Below are 20,488 nucleotides of genomic sequence, written 5' to 3'. Positions count from 1 at the left end.
TAGCCGTGCACTTTCCCGTGCAGAGTGTAACTACTCTACAACTGAGAAGGAATGTTTGGCCGTAGTATGGGCCATCACAAAGTTCCGCCCCTATCTGTATGGCAGGCAGTTCAAGGTTATTACTGACCACCACTCATTGTGCTGGTTGACAAACTTGAAGGACCCATGTGGCCGCCTAGCACGTTGGGCATTACGCTTACAGGAATTTGACTTCACGATCATCTACAAGTCTGGTCGCAAGCACACCGACGCTGACAGCTTGTCGCGTTCACCCGTGCAACCTTACGAAGGTAACACAGAAGACGAAGCATTCCTTAGTGCAGTCACGTCGTCCGACGTCATCGCACAACAACGTGCGGACGACGAGTTGAAGCTGCTCATGGAGCATCTAGAAGGTCACCATCCCTCGATACCCTCCCACCTGGCTCGTAGGCTGCCATCCCTATGTCTTCGAGGCGGAGTGTTGTATAAGAAAAACTCCGCCTCCAGTGGTAAGAGTTACCTTCTGGTTATACCAGCCGCCCTCCGCCACGAGATCCTCCTCGCCTGCCACGACGAGCCGACCTCTGGGCACCTTGGATTCACGCGCACACTTGCCAGAGTGCGGCAGAACTACTATTGGCCCAACCTTGCCTCATGTGTGAAGCGATATATTCGGACCTGCCGTGAGTGCCAGCGTAGGAAGACGCCGCCTCTGAAACCGCCTGGCATGTTGCAACCTATCATGCCTCCTAACATACCCTTTGCACAAGTCGGCATGGACCTCCTCGGACCATTTCCCTTGTCGTCGGGAGGAAACAGATGGATAGCTGTTGCAACCGATTACCTGACGCGTTACGCCGAAACGCAGGCTCTCGTTCAAGGCACAGCGTTCGAAGTTGCGCACTTCTTTATGCGTGCAATAGTGCTTCGACACGGCGCTCCGTCCGTCGTCATCACAGACCGAGGGAAGGCATTTACAGCTCAGCTTGTCCACGACATCTTTGAGCTGAGTCACACCAGCCATCGAACAACGACAGCATACCATCCCCAAACAAATGGGCTCACAGAACGCCTGAATAAAACACTGGCCGACATGATTTCCATGTACGTGGATGTGGAGCAGAGAACCTGGAACCAAATACTCCCCTACATCACATTCGCGTACAACACTGCGTCTCAAGAAACAACCCGCTTTAAACCATTCCGTCTAGTCTACGGCAGAGAAGTGCGGATGATGCTGGACGCCATGCTCCCGTGCGTGGATGATGACTTGACACCAGATGCGGGCTCCTTTGTCGAACAAGCCGAGCAAGCTCGCCAGCTTGCTCGTTTGCACATCACAGCTCAACAAGACACGGACTCCAGACGTTACAACCGGCGCCACAGGGAGGTTACCTACAACATCGGTGACCGTGTGTGGGTGTGGACCCCTGTCCGCCAAAAGGGATTGTCCGAAGAACTGCTGCACCGATATTTCGGACCTTATGAAGTGCTCCGTCGTGTTGGAAACGTGGATTATGAGGTTGTTCCCCGTGGAACTGTGGCTACCGGTCGTCGGCAACCACGGACTGACATTGTGCATGTAATGCGACTTAAGCCATACTTCTCGCGTGAGAGCGATGACGCTCCACTTTAAACTGTGTTTGGGTTCTGCGTTTTAATTTGTTTCTTTTTGTTCGTTTTCTGCTTTGTACATACCCTCGCATCGGGACGATGCTCTTCTTTTTCGGGGGACTAATGCCACGGACCTGGCTCGAGCTACCTGCGCGCTAAGCCGTGGCGAGGACGAAGTGGTCGCGTTCGCGTGAGGCGCGCTCGAGCTGGCTCTGTTCTGGGCGATTAAAAACCTCGGCCGTTCTGCGGTCCCCCTCTACGTCTACGACTGTTCTCCGTCTGGCCTGTGACAATATTAACATGTTGCTTCAACCGAACTGAGTCTGCAAGGGAAAGCTTCCAGATAGCACTTTGTCAACAGCTTTAGGTGGCCATAGCATCCTCCGTCCACCGTTCCCGCAATCGCTATTGATTTCTCCGCAGTCAGTGATCGCTTGAGCTCAACAGGGCCACGGTATTGCAGCTATTATTGCCAGTTATTCCCATAGCGGAGTGAAACATTAGAAACATCAACTTTGAATTTGCTCCTCTCTTTACGCTCTGCGCAAGGCATTTAAGTAAACGCACAAGCATCATTCTGACACAGATACCTTTTTAGTCAATGTTTACTGTCTGGAATGCTTTACTTTCTTGGGCGGCTGGAGTGGTTGACGGATATCATCCCATTTTGTTTGTTACGTTTTTCTTGTGCGATTATGATTAGCTGGTCTTCGCCCATTTATTTTCATTGGCTTTCGCCGCGTCATTTTGCGTAGTACGTAGTGGTAACAACCTTTTTTAAATTTTTTGCTTGACCGACCGCGTCTGCAACGTTCTGCTACTGATCTTCATGTAACGGCATAGGAATCGGACAGCAGTCACTGTGTTTTAATGGGGTCGAAATGCAAACACACTTCTGGGCTGTGCGATGTCAGCGCACGACGGGGCCCGAACTAGTTACAATTATCCAACATTTTCTTTACTTCCCGGGCATTAGCTTTGTCTTCCCTTCGCACCTCAACAAAAATTATACTCTATTTTACAGCAGACCTATAAGTCACTAAATTGTGGCGTCGTCTTTGGCGTAATGCAACATGTGACCATGACGTCACTGCCACTTGACCGGCCACATGGCATAGTGTGACTGTGGTGTCCTCGTCTGTGGTCGGTCACGTGCTGTTAGGTGACCGCGAAGTCACTGTCACGTAACCAGCCACGATGCGTTAGAGGAAGAAAGAGCACAAATCGCAAGAGGAAACAGCTCCACTGGCCGAACGCGGTATTGTGGAATCATAACCGTAGAGCCATTTTTCCAGCATTTCTGTTTTTACTCATTTCCTCGTTGCATATGGTAAAGACCCTGTATACTCACGCAGCGGCTTTAGAGCGGTGCGTTTATTGTTCAGACAATGAGTGATATGCTGCCAAACATGCAATGCAGTTGATTGAAGAGGCGAATATAGCATCCTTAACATAATTGTTCAGTACCGGGGCATTTGTAGCGAATGATAAGCGCAGGCTAGTCACGTTGGCGAAGGGATAAACGCCATATTCAACCAGAAACAAGTGGAAAAAACGCGCTACCTAAACCAAAGACTGCATGCAATAAAGGGTGCAAAAATAGCATTCTTCTAATTCGTGTTTAGCACGGTGAGCTCAGGGTTTAGGTCCTGAGACGCCGATGTCATACGAGCACTCTGAGTACAGGAATATGGAAGTTTATACTTTTGAACTAACTTTAAGTGTTTCGGTATATACTGATGTTCCTGAACAAGAAAAGATATAAAAATTCCAAATTCCCCATTTCGAAATTACTCAAAATTGAACTTGCCGGTGCATCACCAAACAGAACGGGAAGCAACCAAAACATTTACCTTTCAGATGATTTAGACGGCAGCTTGTAATTCCTATTGAATACACAGTGTTATCAATAATGTTCGATAGCAGCACGTTTTTTTCATACACGTGCTATAAAGGGGACGCAGCATCGGATTGTGCGGCCCGAAATGGACAAACTTATTTTCCTGCATTTCGCACAACGAAAATTTTAAATTTAGTTGCGTAGTGCGCCCGTTATTTTTTAACAATTTGGTATAAATTTGCCAGTGGAACCATTTGGTTTAGTACGCGCCGTCCCTACCATTCGCTGCACTGCACAAAAATATATTGAAAGGTAGCATACCTGAAAAGACATATTTTTTTCACAATTGCTAATACTTGTTTTAAACTTCAGAGTTTAGTAGGCAGTAATGTAATCTACCCAGAGAAGCCTAGGAAACTAAGGCTCGCCCATTGAGATACATATTTGTTTCCTGCCAAATAATACAGTGATTCCTAAAGTCTCTTTTGCCATCTTTATCAATGCAAGTCTCAGAATCTGAAATATTTTGCATAACGACGTTTGCGATGAAGTTTCCCAAAACTAGAAGGCTGAAGCCAAATCAAGGGAATCAGCTGCTGGCTGCCAGCGCTATAGAATTCTGGAAAAAATGGCGCTTCTCTAGTGAGACGGTGCTGTATGACCATCCGAATCCTGCCGAGTGTTCTCCTTTTGAATATATGGAAGTGGTACGAACAATTTAGAAAATATGTGGTCTATGCCGGCAAATCATAGCCAAAGGTGCAATACACACGGGCGCGACATTGTCATGAACGTACTTTTTTCAAAAACCATAACGAAAGGAAACGGAAAGCATGCCGAAAACTAACGCAAAGCACATGAATCTTAACGCATTTTCTACATCACAAGGATTTTTTTTTGTGTATTGCAACAACTCCGCATTTGCGGCACGGAGGGAAAAGTTTAGTACGTTTCAACTCCATGTCTTGCAGAGAAGAGAAACGCGGTAGCCGTGGAGCTCTTCAGCCAAGCTGCTCTGGCCCGTTTTGGAGCGAAAGTTTCACTAAGCTAGGTTTTCAAGAGGGCAGAGTCAGTGCAGTCACGTGACAGGCGCCACGTGGTGTCACGTGGCAGGTCATGTGACCTACTGACGTCATCACAATCTGCCCACCGTGGCAGGTGGCCACTGCCCCGTCGGACTGCCCCATCGGCAGTGTGCCATGCAAAGGAAGCTTTCACTTCTCACCAGGGTTAACCAAAGTTAAAACCACAAATAATTTTTAAATAAAATCCTCATGAAAGGCAACAAGTGCAATGAGGGGCGCTGGTCACGAGAATATGCCACCTGTGGCCACTTATGGACCCGACAGTAGCTGCCCTCACGAGTACAGGATAGAGTACTACATTCGTCACATGCTCGCCTTGAGTTGAGGCTCTGTCAGGGGACTTAGTGTTTGCCTGCAACGCGGCGTCCGCGAGTGGCTTGTGCGGACCACTAACTAGGCTCGCCTATTATTCGCAGGCATCGGCAAGGAGACGGCCAAGGAGCTCTGCCGCCGCAATGCCCGCGTCATTCTGGCCTGCAGGAACCTTGACAAGGCTCGAGTGGCAGCCGAAGAGATTGCCCAGCAGACAGGCGTGCGGCCCGTCTGCATGCAGCTCGACCTGTGCTCCCTGAAATCGGTCAGGGAATTCGCTGAGGAGGTACTCGAACGTGAAGAACGTTTGGACGTTCTCATCAACAACGCCGGCTGTCTGGGTGAGTACGGAGCGCTGGGTCTACCCTGTAGTTTGATCCAGAGCTAACCCTAATTTACGGCTACAATTTGATTCACTTAATCTTGTATCTTTCTCGCGGAAATCTGTCTGCCAAACCACGGGACATAAAAATGTGCTGCCAACCCTACCACTTTTTTCGTAATTTTTTTTAGTCGGCATCCGCGGATTATGTTGTGAAGTCGCATAAAATTTGTATTATTTTTCACCGGTCTCAAAGAGGAAGATATTTCTTCAATCACATGCGTGTATCTAAACATGAAAATGAAGCATCTATTCTTTGCGGTAATGAATAACTTTATGCGGATCTGCAACACAGGTTAAGGTTCTTATTACCTACAGATTGGACTAGCAAGCCTTCGGTCTGCCGGCAGTTGTTGCACTCCACCGTTCCTTCCATGGAGTTATGTCTTCAATGGGCATTGCATCGCATGATATTTGAACTTAGGCGTTTAAATAACTGTCTAAGAGCGAAAATTTTCAAATAAAAAATTGTTGGAGGCACTTAGATATCTCTTAACTGCAGGAAGGCGAAAGCCGTTAGCAATTTTTACCCAAATTAGAGATCTTTCGGTGATCTTAAGGTCACAAGGCCGTGTGACATCACAAGGTCATGTGACCTAGGTGGAGATGTAACGGACGGACGGTCACCGCGAGTACGAGCAATTAAAGCTATCGCCTTAAAATTACAGGGGAGAGGGGAGGGAGCAGCATAGCAAGAACTGATGTGCCAGGAATTGGCTGTCAGCGAGCCTTACAACAGTAGAAGAAGTGAATCGCACATCTTGACAAAGCTGACGACGCACAACTTCGATGAAAAGAATAAAGTCGAGGGCGCTGTTGAGTTAACAGCACCGGCTGTGTTAGCGTCGGGTTTGTAGGCCCTTGCCGGCCGCCGCCAAAGGCGCATAGTGAGCGGTCACGAGCACAGATTTGAAATGCATGCCATTGTTTAAAACGAAAAGTGAAGGAATTGTACCATGGCAGCCGTTTTCTCGGTTGCTTGATTCCGTATCACCTTGTTGCTATGGCGAAATTCAACGTCACAGTCAAGCGAAGTAGATAATGAAATCAATAGCACAGTAATTTTATCTCAGCCACAATTCAGCCAACGGGACAGCATACAGGGCTCGCGTATTATGTTGGAAATTACCATGCATGCAATTCGCGAAGAGAACAAAAATGAGGCGTCATGTAACGTCATGTACGTGCTAAAAATAAAGAAAATTAAGATTAATGCGTCAGTGCTTGATATGGGTTCTTTAAGTTTATTAGGACTGCCAGGGTGAGCAGTGTCCTCGGGAAGCTCTGACCAGTACTTTCTGGTTTTTATAAAAAAATTAAGGCTTTAAAGAAATTAGGATTAGTAGATGATGAGAGAAAGAGGAGCAGAGGAAAGGCAGGGGGTTAATTAATTAATTAATAATTGGTTTTGGGGGAAAGGAAATGGCGCAGTATCTGTCTCATATATCTTTGGACACCTGAACCGCGCCGTAAGGGAAGGGATAAAGGAGGGAGTGAAAGAAAGGAAGAAGAGGTGCCGTAGTGCAGGGCTCCGGAATATTTTCGACCACCTGGGGATCTTTAACGTGCACTGACATCGCACAGCACACGGGCGCCTTAGCGTTTTTCCTCCATTAACCAGAAGGGCATTTCGGTAGTAGATGATGCGATTCCAATACAAGATTCTGTGTAGTATCTTCCGCGTCTTCAATCGAAAACAAGCTGCTTATTTCCAGTTGATTTGTACGTGCAACGCCGTGAAAAGCGGAAAGAAATATCCCACCATACGAGTAAAAGGGAAAAAAATTGCCATGACGGAACTTGTGTCATGCGTACCCCTTATTAACAGCAGAAAAAATCATGCTCTCGGCCACTCCTTTGGTCGCGTGCGGCAACTGATACTTTCTGTCGCTAGTTCCTCTTCCCCAGCGCAGGCGATTTTAAGTTTTACATCAAGTGAAAAAGCAGAGTGTCGTATGGGGAAAATACGACACTGATACTATTCGGCCGAAGTATTTACAAAATTACTGCCATAATAAAATGAAGGATTTCACTATCGATAACCTCTGAAGATCTAGCTTTGTATAGTGCAAATTTCGGAACTCCGAAGTTTGATGTGTAGTGGTCCACAAATACGCACTTTCTTTCAGCCCCTCTCAAAAGAACTGACACGGAAGATGGACTTGAGATGACGCTTCAGTCAAACTACTTAGGTCACTTTCTACTGACGAACCTTCTCATTGGTGAGTTCACTAGTCAAGCACGAAAATGCTTCGCAACACTTAAACACGAAAAATTTTCTTAGGGAAATGGATCAAGTCACGCGCATAATGAACTTGGCCAACATAATGCCCCATGACAGCCAACGACGTTGACTTGACTGGCTTTGAGTTTATATAGATGACACGGTAGAAAATACACTCGAACAATATATAGCTAAAGTAATCGCTTTGAAAACAAAACAAAGGCACTGTGAAAGATGTAATATAACTGGAACTGTTTAAATCACACACACCTAGTGGACAAGAGCATCTACTGAACGATAATTTGACATGTACTCCTTTTTTCTTCTGCTTTCTAATAAATAACATTTAAGTGATAAAATAACTGCGCACTGAATTTCCCATTGATAAAAACTATAAAAAACATTTCCCCTATGCTCTTTGCTTTCGGTGGCTGCTGGCTTCCTTCATATGTATGTCATAACGAACCCCTTATTTCTCTTCCCTTATCTGCTCGGATATATTTAGCGATATATGTTCAGTTACCATACTGGCCTTGCCTCCATCGCAGAGGTTTCAAGCTTCACTTTAACTAACATATTTATTAGCACTTCTTAATTCTCAATTCCTCATGGCGTTCACACCTTCCCAGAGCGTCTCAAGAGGAGCGCACCAAGCCGCATCATCAACGTGGGCTCCATTACACATTGGCTTGGGAAATTTGACGGCGACATCGATTCCATGGGTTATAACCGGCACCAAGTATACGCGAACACAAAGTTATTCAACATGTTGTTTACCATAGAACTGGCTGGAAGACTCGCTGGAAGCGGTAAGTTCATCGTATTGTAGACAAAGCACATTCTTGTACACATTCATTCGCAATACTTTACTTTGTCTCCCATTTTGCAACACTTATTTTCTCTGATGTATTTTTTCCCGACTTTTTCATTTGCAAAGCCATGAAACGCTCGACTGTTAATATAGCTATTAAGTGAACTAACACAGGTGCATTCAACTAACTGGCTCATTAAAACTGTTAACGAACTTTGAGCTGCTGTTTGCGAACAGCCGTGAAATTATTAGCACGGAAAATACCCATTTTGCGCTTTTCAGTAGCAATTACACATTGAACACCCAGCTTGAACGTGTCCTCGACAAACTGTACGCATAACCTCGCGCGATCTAGTGCCCAAAAAAGGCCGTGCCACATCATTGCTGTGTATTTAGAGGGACGTACCCATGACTGGCTTCAATCCTCGTGTATGTCGTTCCTGTCTGTAATTCAGTGTTCCACGCAGGTTTTTATCCACAGTGTTCAGTTACTAACTCGTAGAGCAACCTACGTTAATGCACTGCCTTCAGATTGGTCGTGGCTCCACAGGAAAATATACACAAAGCTCAGAGTGCCTAGCGCACATTTAGAGCGAGGCTATTTCAATAGAATATTTCGGAACACCCTTAAGACTACTGTGGTTCTAATGGTGACGATTTACTTAGTCTTTTCCACACCATTTTTGACCAAAATTAAAAAGACATTCGACATTCACAGCATTTAAGGTTAATATAGGCATATCAATACTGGGGAAATGTCAAAATAACAATTATACTTGGTTTTGGAGGAAAGGAAATTGGCGCAGTATTTTTCTCATATATCGTTGGGAACCTGAACCGCGCCGTAAGAGAAGGGGTTAAGGAGGGCGTGAAAGAAGAAACGAAGAAATAGGTGCCGTAGTGGAGAGCCCCGGAATAATTTCGATCACCCGGGTACCTTTAACGTGCACTGACATCGCACAGCACACGGGCGCCTTAACGTTTTGCCTCCATAAAAACGCGGCCACCACGGTCGGATTCTAACCTGGGGGAAATTCAGTGGTAAAATTGTACACTCTGAACATTAGAAAAGGTTAAAAAAAACGGCAGACATAAAAACACAAAACGCATTTAGTTCATCTTCCGGGAATTTGACTTACACTTTCCCGCAGTTGTTTTTTTTTCTTTAAAACTTCAGAACCCAAAGCGCGTGACACTGCTCTAAATGCGCTACCTTTTGCGGTGACCGTTCTCATAATTTTACTTATTTAAAGACATTTAGGGATACCTTTTCGGCAATCAGTGACAGTGCCATAGCTTCAGCAGCGCTTCTTTGAATACGCTGACGAATGAGCGACGTCGTTCTCATTCTTCGTCTTCAGTGTGTCCGTGTCTAAGATTGCGCTGTTAACTTCATGATGTTAAGACCACTAACTTATTTGTATTGAATAAACTTTCACCGATCTACTTACCTACCTAACGCCTGCATTGCCACGCTTCATTGCCGTAGGACGCAGCTAACAGCCACGTTTCCGCCGGCTCCGCAATGCAAGTCGACGAGGAGTAACACGCAATGCTCACTGCCGCGGGAAGGGCAAACTTTTCCTTCAGTGTGCTCATTTTTTTTTTTGACGTGCTGCCAGGAACTTCTTTCGTCCGTATCTCGGTCCTCTGAGAACCGCTTCATGTTTTAAAATTTATTTTCAAGGATAGTGCAAAAAGATAATTGTACGTAATTTCACATTGGCTAAGGTTTGCTGTGCGATGTCAGTGCACGTTGAAGATCCCCAGGTGGTTGAAATTATTCCAGAGCCCTCCATTACAGCAACTCTTCCTTCCTTTCTACCCTCTGTCCCTTAATATAAATTGTTTTTGTGGAAAAAAATGGCGCAATATCTGCCTCATATATCGGCGGACACCTGAACCGCGCCGTAAGGGATGGGATAAAATGAGGGAGTGAAAGAAGAAAGGAAGAGAGAGATGTCGTAGTGGAGGGGTCCGTCATAATTTAGACCACCTGGGGATCTTTAACGTGCACTGACATCGCACAGCACACGGGCACCTTAGCGTTTTTCCTCCATAAAGACGCAGCCGCTGAGATCGGGTTCGAGCCCGGTTGCTCCGGATGAGTAGTCGAGCGCCCTAACCACTGAGCCACCGCGGCGGGTATCCCTCTGTCCCTTCTTTATCCCTTCCCAACGGTGCGGTTCGGGTGTCCGCCGAGAAATGTGGAGCAGTTGCTTCGCCATTTCCTTTCCCCAACAACCAGTTTTTATTTTCAATTTTTCAAAAGAGGTTTGAACTCGCGGGGCATGCTAACGCAGAAGGCAGTTCCGCATTAAGACATGGCTTAATCATCTCTACGTTGCTTCGTTGCGCTGGCTCAAAATATGTCGTACTTAGGACTTAATCCATGACTTCATTTCCAGCATATGGGCAATCGCTTCTCGCTACTTGCATTGCTTCCTCAACACGTGTTTGTGGTTATAAAGGTGTCGGAGTTCCTTTCTAGCTTAGTACATGCGCATATGTGCTACTTTCTATAAACCTGTCACGTCCTATGCGGCACTCGTGCACGTGTCGTGCATGTCTCCTAGTATTCTTTTACGCTGCGTTTAAGTATCCATTCATTCCAACACACCCAACCACCAACCAGGAGTCACCGTAGAGTGTTGCTTCCTTGGGAATCTCTGTGAAGCTTGCTCACTGACGCAACTCCTTGGAATCACACATACAACCTTCCCTAGCTTATTTATGGAAATTGTATTTATTTGTTGTATAAAATGCCTGCGCGCCCGAAGGAATTATTGCAGGCGGGAAAGAATACGTAATGCTTGCATGAGCCGTACATAAGTAAAGAAGGAAAAAATATATGATTGCATTAAAACACGAACAAGTAACGAAGATCAACAAAAATCACAACCGGGTAAGTCGTTAAATTTATTTCAATTTCATCTGCGCGCAACACTGTGTCATCTCCAAAAGCGAAAATTTACACCGAGCAGTTTATAGCGTTTCTCTCTTTGTGGAATAAAGCACATATGTTCAACTAAGTCTCTATATGTCCAGGTTTCTCGGGCAAAAATTTTGAAAGTAGTAAAATTGTAATAAATATAAAGGAAATATTGAGGGTAATGTTTCATTATTCTGATATGTAGGAAAATCTTCCTTCTAAAGTGTTTCCATCGATGGCATCGGACAGTTAAGTCTGCCATAGTAATTATTAGGGAACTCTTTTGACGACAGCAAAAACAGGAGTAGAAAAAAATACAAGACCGCGCTCAGGTGATCTGCGGATTTATCTATTGTTATAGCGAAATATTGCATTGTATGATAAAATTTCATTCAGAAAGCGTTTCCAGGTGGTGGTGGTATTGGTTTTTATTAAAATAATAGTAAAAAAGGAAGAAAAAGATTTTTGCTAGCACCTGCATCTGCCATCTATACTGAAGCATTTGAGCTGGGGCAGCGGAAATGAAAGATAGCAGGCAGAATGGTGAAATGAAATGAAAGAGGTGAGGGGACAGGAAGAGAGGATAGGGGGAGAAGTAATATGTACAAACTATTTACACAATAAGAAATGTGTCCAGGTTGTGCGCGTGATTAGTTAATTTTATAGGAATTAAATAACACACGCGCACAGCACTGTGTTGGCTACAAATGGAGTGGGGCGTCCAGTTATTAATCGTTCAAGGTAGAACTTGAACGATTAATAACTGGACGCCCCACTCCAGTTGTAGTCAGGTCAGAAATGCTTTTGTCCAGAATTTATAGGTATGTACTCAGCGAGGGAAGGAGTTCTTGCTCTGACCAGCACAGTATACGTGCATGGCAACTGATATTCACGACTGCAGCAGTAATCAACGACCTCTGCTTTCTTTTACTCATCCAGGAGTAACTGCAAACTGCTGTCACCCAGGAGCGGTGCAGTCCAGTTTGACCGAACATCACGGCGACCTCTTCACAAGAATAGTTACCTTCGGCGTGCGAATGATCGGCAAGGTGAGAAATGGTATTAACTGGGAGGGTGCTGGACATTTCCAAGACGCCTATTGCTAGAGTGGTTACCTCCATGTTTACACAGTCCAGTGAAGTAGTGGACGCCACCATTCCGCCGTTTCCTGAAGAAACTAAACGGTGATGGAACTGCGCCGCGGATGCAACCTCTGGGACCGAATCACGGAATGCTCTCATTCTGAAGGCAGCCTCAAAACAGCCTCAGAGCTCCGTAGTCAGGGCCCACCAGTAGCAGCGGGGTTCTGAGTCTGTTTTAAGACTGTCTTTAGATTGCGAGCGTTTCATAGTTCACCCCAGCGCTTACACACACACATATGTACGTACCTCGGAACGCCGAATATATTAAGTGTTCCGCTGTATGAAATTGGCTGAATCATCACGAAAAAAAATAGGAAGACCTTTCTCGTATCAAGAGCGTTCTAATAATCCACGTCAGCTGGAATTGCCGGCATTACCAAAAGCAATTTAAAGCGAAATGCTTTCTCAAGCCCGCGTCGTAAGTGCTTTCCTGTTCTGACAGTAACGTACTTTCGACCAGTCTGTATTATCCTGCTTCCAGTAAATTTTCTCTCCCCTGCATCCTCAGCACGTGGCCAGCACGTGGCTGACGGCACGTGGCTCATGATGCCGCCGTTGATCGGTGGGTTGTTGCCGTGTCAGAGATGGGAAGCCCGAAGCTGTACAAGGAAGGACTTCGCGAATGCCGCCGTGGATGCAAGCGCAAACCGGCTACTGTGTAAAGAAACGGTGTAGTAAGCCCGTGGATTTGAGCTATAACGTCATAGGAGAGTAGAGAATGGAAGGCACTCAGACATTCCAGTCCTAAGATTTTCAAATTTTGTGGTATACTGATGACGTCACGACCCTCACAAATATTTTTATTTGCCGAGAAACCGAGTGGTTTTAGAAATACGACAGCTTAAATGGTATCCCGGCCGCCGCGGTGGCTGAGTGGTCACGGCGCTCGGCTGCTGGCCCGAAAGACGCGGGTTCGAACACGGCCGCGGCGGTCGAATTTCGATGGAGGCGAAATTCTGGAGGCCCGTGTACTGTGCGATGTCAGTGCACGTTGAAGAACCCCAGGTGGTCGAAATTCCTGGAGCCCTTCACTACGGCGTCTCTCATAGCCTGAGTCGCTTTGGGACGTTAAACCCCGATAAACCATAAATGGTATCCCGTTAGAAGCGCGCCTTCGAAGCCAAAGCCGCCGGACGTAGGAGGCGGCTAAGGAAATGGTATTAATAAGGTGTTTGAGTGTCAGTTGAATGCCAACCCGCTTGGCTGTGAGCGTTCAGTTAGTGGCAGACATCCAATGGTCTCGCAAATTTTACTCGTAGCGGTGCTTTAATGGGGACACCCGGGAGCTATACAAGTTCACCTCTATCGATTGATAAGCCATAATCTCGAGAAAGACGTTAGTTTAACTGAAAACAGAGCTTTAAGTTAGAATTGGCAAAATACAGGTGCTACAATGTTGAAAATATAGTACAGTTGCTAGAAATACGCTACAATAATAAACACAGCTGTCGCCGTCTTCGGCTGCTCTCGGGCTTAAGATTTGGTGTGTCGACACAGCCTCTTCGTTGTAGATCTCGAAGGCTACGCTAAAATGTCATGGAGTTCAAAACAGGGATTACGGAGTCATTTTTTGGAGATGAACGTCGCAAGTTTGAATCGAGCCGCGCAAATTTTTTCAGAGCAATAAATATGCTTTCTGCTGCTGGACAAATAACAACACACTCAGGAAGAGCAGCAAAATCAATATTGGGGAAACAAAAAATAAAATCTGCCCTCAGTTTCTCTTTAACTTCCCGTTCTTCAAGTACGCCACAGGGAGGAAGGATTAAGTAACGTGCCAGCGCTCAGATTCGCAACGCCTTTGATCGAAGGCTGGGAACTTTTTACAGCTCTGTAAGTTATATTCGTCACGGTGAACCACGTTAATAAGCAATAAATTTCACCCGACCGCATTTGAACCAAACCAGTATAAAACGTACACTTGTGAAAAAGTCTACTATCCTAGTAGGTATATGTAGCAATACATGCGGAAAATTATTTTGGGCGGACATATTTCGCGAAAAAGCCGCCTACCTTTTGCTTCGGTTTTGCACGCATTTCAAACAGACGAAATTCATTCGCATTGCGACCAAAACTCAATTTTTAATTAGTGCGACATAGAACTGAATATTAATTTATGTGGCGAGCACATTTTATTGGGAGGTCCCGCCTCACTTGCAGCATTTTGACATGAATGGCTGGAAAATTACCGCTCGGATTTTTCTTTACCGCAAAGAGTCGATGTGATGGGCGAATAGCTTTTGCTTAAATGATTTCGGCGGCTTTCTTATTCAAAAACGCGACAGGACTTCTAAGTCATTATGTTCCACCACCCCGCTTATCGCTTTACTTAAGCTTACTCTTTAAACAATGACGTAGCATGCAGTATGCCAATGCAGACTTGCAAACTGGCGAGAAGGCATGAGGACGAACACACAGAGATAGCACTTGGAGCCAGGAATGGCACCAGTCCTGTCTCTGTGTGTTCATCCTTGTGTTTTCGCGCCAGTTTTCATTTGTGCAGTCATCTTTCGTTACAGCCAACTAGTTCAGAGTAAAGTATTGCTAGAAAGCATGCACTTGTACGTATGCCCGCGTGTATGATGAGTGTACGGTGCAGATATATTAGTATCAGTGCTAGTTATAAAAGCAGCGTGCACCAATAAAGGATCATCACTGCCCGGGAACGCTCTGAAAAACAAAAACAATGTCAAATTACGATTTTGTTTCGCCGTCATTTAAGTGAAGAAGAACTAGAAGGGCGCCCAAGTGTTGTGCAATGGCCGCACAAATTAAACAACCCCAGGCGGTCGAATTAATACGGTGTCCTCGACTAGAGCGTCCCTCGTATCATTTGTATACAGCCACTTAGTAATAGCCAGTTCGCTATAGCGAACCGATTCAGTCCTCATATAGAAGTTAAGTGTTTATTCTGAGCATGTCGCGCAACCCAGCGCAATCTTAGAAGCTTTTGTAGCGATAGCTACATTACGGTTGCATTTCGAGCCTTCAGCGTGGCGGCGCCGCCACGCTGCCGCGTGGTTGGTCACGTGGCGCGGAGCAGCTGCCGGCGGCGCGGCGCCGTGGCTGATCACATGGTTCGTCACGTGGTTGGCCACGTGACCAAGTTTCACTCGGCCAGCTGTAGCTATGGTGTCAATCCAGGTTTAACCAAACCTAAATACCGCCATTTTTTTTTTACCTATTTCTGCTCATTTAATCGAATACGATCAGAAATGTACCACAGCGTCCCGAACCTCGTTCTCCTCCAAAACCGCGCGGTTTGGCAGCCTCACTTTATCCTTTCAATCTGATACGTTCCACACCCGTCGCTGCTCCTCTAGATGCCGAGCTGAGGGAGCACACCGCAACGCTGGATATTTTCCTCAGCGGCCGTAGTCAAACTGTGCGCTGGGCATCGGTAATGGTAATGTTCGTGTTATCGGTCCTACGATTCTTATTCATAAGAGATTACAGTTTATACAACTTACCTGACCACAATGGCGTTGAATTTGAAGCTTGATAAGTAGAATGGACCGGTTTCTAGACACGCTTATCTTGAATGGTCTGCCGCAGCCATTCATCACAAGCGGACTTTGCCACGGCATTCTGCGTCGCATCAATTTCTTCGCACAATAAGACAACTGCTGGTTAGCTTTGAGGAGGATGCAGTTATTTCTTGGTTTTTTTAAGGTATCCTGAGAACTATGGTCTTGAGAGGGAGTGTGGGGGAGTTCGTGAAACACTAACTTAGCGAAACATAAGAGAGCACGAAGAATCTCTTACACGGTCGGAGTTAATAACCAGTAAAAAGTTTTAGATAACATGTTACGAAATTTGTTGTCCTCTGCTAAGCATTTGTGGATACGGCAAGGCGGCTACAGTCTCTGCAGGTCCTGAAAACGAAGAGTTTTGAGCATGCTTTCAAGCACCTGCAAGAAATTGCAAATATTTGCTCATGCCCATAGAGGGAAAAAATACGCGGCGAAGACGACGGCAGGCCATTGTGCAAGAAGCTGTTGTAAGAGTAGGTTTTTTTTTGTTAAATATAGCAACACGAAAGTCCAGACGACGGGAAGCAAGAGACGGCAGTTGTAATTGTTTTTCTTGGTCGTCGTGCTAGCTCTCTGTGTGAAGTTACGGGAGATGAAACGTCCTGGTTTATTTTTAGAACTACTCTAGAGTCACTACACGTGACACCTCTACAGCGCTGACTGGGACCACTATTTTTTTTTCTCTTGCAGAGTGCTGAGGACGGTGCGCAAACCTCAGTGTACCTGGCTGTCTCAGAGGATGTGGAAAACATCAGTGGGAAGATGTTTGCTGACTGCAAGCCTTCATGGGCTCCCGGAAAGCCCGAAGACGTGCATAAGCTATGGGAGATATCTGAGCGTATAACTGGACTCTCCTGACTGGAACTTCTTGTGCTTGTGCATCAATGATGTTTATGCTTTTCATCAGTCTATTACTTATCAACCGAGTATAAGCAGACTAAGGGCGTTACAGACACCTGACTAATGCTTACAAGTTGGCATTTCGTGTTTAATATCATGATCGCATCCGATCTAAAGGGGCGACAAACTCAGGGGTTAGCGGTACGAATAGAAGATTATGCCCAAGATAATGTAACACAATCTGCCGTTGTTAAAAATCTACAGACACTACAATTAGACAGAGGTATGCATAACTACATAAGGACCTTCCTCAGTAACTGAACAGCAGCCCCCACACCAGGCCCCCACACACTCCCAAACATCCAGCTCGGTGCTCGGGAACCCCTCAAGGAGCGGTCCTTTCCCCGATACTTTTTTACATTGCTCTTATTTATCTCCCCCAACAACTCTCTCAAATTCCAGACATACATTTCACTCTTTATGTGGACTACATCACTTTCTGGACATGCCGAGGCAGTGAGGCCGCCATAGAGACCCATCTAAAGACAGCCTTTAGCACTATTGATACACATGTGAAGGAAAGGATTATCCTGCTCACCCTCTAGATCCCAACTCATTTTATACCAGCCCAAATCCACTCAGCCTGCGAACCCACACTCAGAACACAGCCCATTCCATTAGTAACTCAAATCAGAGTGCTATGAATGACACTCTATTCCCATGGAGGCCAAGGAGACGTAATGAAAGCCCTCCAGACTCACACTCCACAAACTGCTCAACATCCGTCGAGTTACACATCGAAGAACTGGCCTTAAAAACACCCTTCGCCTCACCTAAGCATACGTTACTAGCAGAGCCACATATGCTGTGCCCTACCTACCCCTCACTAGCAAGGAAAAACTCTGCGCCTTCCTCGCAGCACTTCTACAGTGCACCTATTCAAGACTGGAGCCTATAACACCTACGAAGAACTCCGCGAGGCCACAGTCATAGACCAGACGGCCCGCCTTTCGCGCACACCAGCAGGTCGCTCACTACTCTCTTCTCTATACATCGCCAGTAGGACTACCCTCTGGGGGCACTTCACCCCCCCCCCCCCCCCACCGTCCTGCAATTCGATCCAAAACTGTACTACCCCTTCCCTAAAACATGCCCCAAGAAGGGACGGGAAACGCAGCACAGCCAAGGCGCAAGACTTACACAGACAATTTGGCGAAGGCCCCAAAGTAGCCTATGTCGATGCAGCCACCTATACAACCGGCCATCGCAAAGTACTGGCAGTCACAAACAATGACACAAAACTTCTCACTGCTGGCTCAATTCTTACTGACTATACAACCGAGGCAGAGGAGGCAGCCATGGCGCTAGCCATGACCTCCACGCCCGCCACCAAAATAATATCGGACTCTAAAACGGCCATCCTTAAATTTACCAATGTCATAGTGTCTCCAGCCAACCGCCGCTTTTTGCGTTCTTGGCAGCACCGACAATCTGTCACCCTTATTTGGACACCCGCACATGCGGGCCTTCCAGACAACGAGGATGCTCACTCCTTGGCAGGAGGTCTCACTTACCGGTTTGGGGAGGAACGGCTTTTCTCGGAATGCGGTGGGTGCCTGCTGTCGTTTCGCGACATCCTCCTTATTACCGCGAAAATAGAACATGCGCTCCCCCTGTCCCGACCCTCAGAATCACGCAAGCCGCCCTTTGGCGCAGGCTACAAACGCGCACAACCCCATACCACTTCCTCCTCTACGCCAGCTTTTCTGATCAATTTCCCTCCACTTGCAAGCTCTGTGGCAAACCTGGAGACTTTCTACACATACTACTCACCTGCTCCTCATTCCCACATTCTCCTGCGGCAGAAGTGGCCCTAGATTACTGAGAGTGCCTACAGACCAGCACTTTAGATCGGGACCAGGGCAAGATAATTACTAGCGCTCCCTCTGGGATAGCCCTAGCCCTCCAAGGACCCTGCTTTGCTTTGTAAGCGGGCCTTCCATACATCGGGAGGGCTCCCAAGTGCCATGTAGGGGGCTCCGCCCCCACCCTCTGCAATACTGGTAATAAATGTTTCCACGCCACCACCACCAAGTCCCAGAGGACATTTCGCAGATGCACTTCGGGCACGCAGTGCAGTCTAGCAGAGGAACGTGACAACCATCTCTGCACATACATTGTTCGGCCGGAGACGCAAAAAGTGATATAATTTTCACGATCAGGCGCCTAATCAACTGTAATCGACTAATAAACTTTTTAGCGGCTGAAGTCAGCGGTCATGTTTATATTCGAAACTTCGGAGCAGTCCTATCCGTAGCATTTCCATGTGGTAGAATTCTCTTAGCACGCGTATGAATAATAATAATAATAATAATAATAATAATAATAATAATAATAATAATAATAATAATAATAATAATAATTGGTTTTTGGGGAATGGATGTGGCGTAGTACCTGTCTCACACATCGCCGGACACCTGAACCGCGCCATAAGGGAAGGGATAAAGGAGGGATTGAAAGAAGAAAGGGAGAAAGAGCTGCCGTAGTGGGGGCTCCGGAATAATTTCGACCACCTGGGGATCTTTAACGTGCACTGACATCGCACAGCACACGGGCGCCTTAGCGTTTTTCCTCCATAAAAACGCAGCAGCCGCGGTCGGGTTCGAATCCGGGAACTCCGGATCAATAGCCGAGCCCTGATATCCGTTTCCAAATTTTCAGCTCAATTCGCGTAATTGTACATGCAAGGCGGTGATAATCGACTCTAAACTGCACCCAGCGTGACGCATCATTTCGTCTGCGAAAAACTCGGACCGTACTTCAAACTGCCGCCATTACGATGTCCAAGAAATGGTCCACCCATCTCAATGACACCTGCCTTGAAATAAACAGAATATTCCGACACCGGCGCTCGTAATTCCGGGGCTTCTGCAAGACAGACCCTCTGGCATCCGGGCATTTAGCATAAAGAGCAACCGGTGAAACTGACAACAGTTTCTCTTTCACTTTCGGTTATCGAAATGAACGAAATGATAGACGCGACAGCTTCGTTACATTAGGGAGAAGTTTCGCGGCGACTGCTATCGCCTTGCAAGCGTAATGCGCAAATGAGTGGAAGCTTCGGGGGCTAATATTTCCTAAAACCAGTGTTTGAGAAGAAGTGTACCGCATGAAGTAGCCTAGGAAAACAGCCGCCTCTATGTTTCCAAAATAAGTATTCACTCTAGCCGCGGGGAGAAAAATACGCACTATTATACGTTAGATAATTGGGTGCCGTACGGTTATAATTATTATCTCACTTAGAGGTCTTATAATTTATGCAGATAAGTGGACTTAACGCACCACACCGCGCCTACTTTAAAGAATATTGTTAAGTCCAATTGCGATCATCCTTTGTAATGAAAAAGTATGAAAAGAGAGATTGCCACGAAGCGAGCTTCAAACTACTGATATGATCAATAAAGCTGTTAAGAGCCGAAAACCTTGAAGCATTAATGTCTATAGTACTTAAATATGCCGTGCCGTGTGAAGCAACCGACACATATCTTCAAGCCACAGCGTTGCAGCGTTATAGCAATGAAAGCAACGTTTCATCTTTTATATCTATCGCAGCAATTTTCGTCACATTTTTTTTTTGTTTATAGAAAGAAAATACGCTAAGGGGTAACACCGTTCCGTCATTACCCGAAGGTGCTCGAACGAACTAAAAACTATGAGAGCACCCAAACTGTCTCTTCTCTTGCCGAGCAGGAAGTTTGCACAATCGCGTCTGGCAGAATGCTCAAACGGGC

The 20,488-nt window shown here is 46.2% G+C and overlaps 1 protein-coding gene across 1 annotated transcript in view; it reads left to right on the top strand.

Annotated features, from left to right (window-relative positions):
- Positions 1-18,918, top strand: part of LOC144101845 (retinol dehydrogenase 13-like) — a 28,340-nt gene extending 9,422 nt beyond the window's left edge. Inside the window, exons 2-6 of the mRNA XM_077635066.1 lie at positions 4,938-5,174; positions 7,345-7,437; positions 8,069-8,248; positions 12,122-12,231; positions 16,548-18,918. Of these exons, the coding sequence (XP_077491192.1) occupies positions 5,069-5,174; positions 7,345-7,437; positions 8,069-8,248; positions 12,122-12,231; positions 16,548-16,715 (657 nt within the window). The 5' untranslated portion in view covers positions 4,938-5,068 and the 3' untranslated portion in view covers positions 16,716-18,918. The remainder of the gene's footprint in view (positions 1-4,937; positions 5,175-7,344; positions 7,438-8,068; positions 8,249-12,121; positions 12,232-16,547) is intronic.
- The last annotated feature ends 1,570 nt before the right edge of the window (positions 18,919-20,488 follow it).

Source organism: Amblyomma americanum, chromosome 8 (genome assembly GCF_052857255.1).
Source record: "Amblyomma americanum isolate KBUSLIRL-KWMA chromosome 8, ASM5285725v1, whole genome shotgun sequence".
NCBI classification, from domain to species: Eukaryota; Metazoa; Arthropoda; class Arachnida; order Ixodida; family Ixodidae; genus Amblyomma; species Amblyomma americanum.
This window is presented reverse-complemented; position numbering and strand designations above follow the sequence as displayed.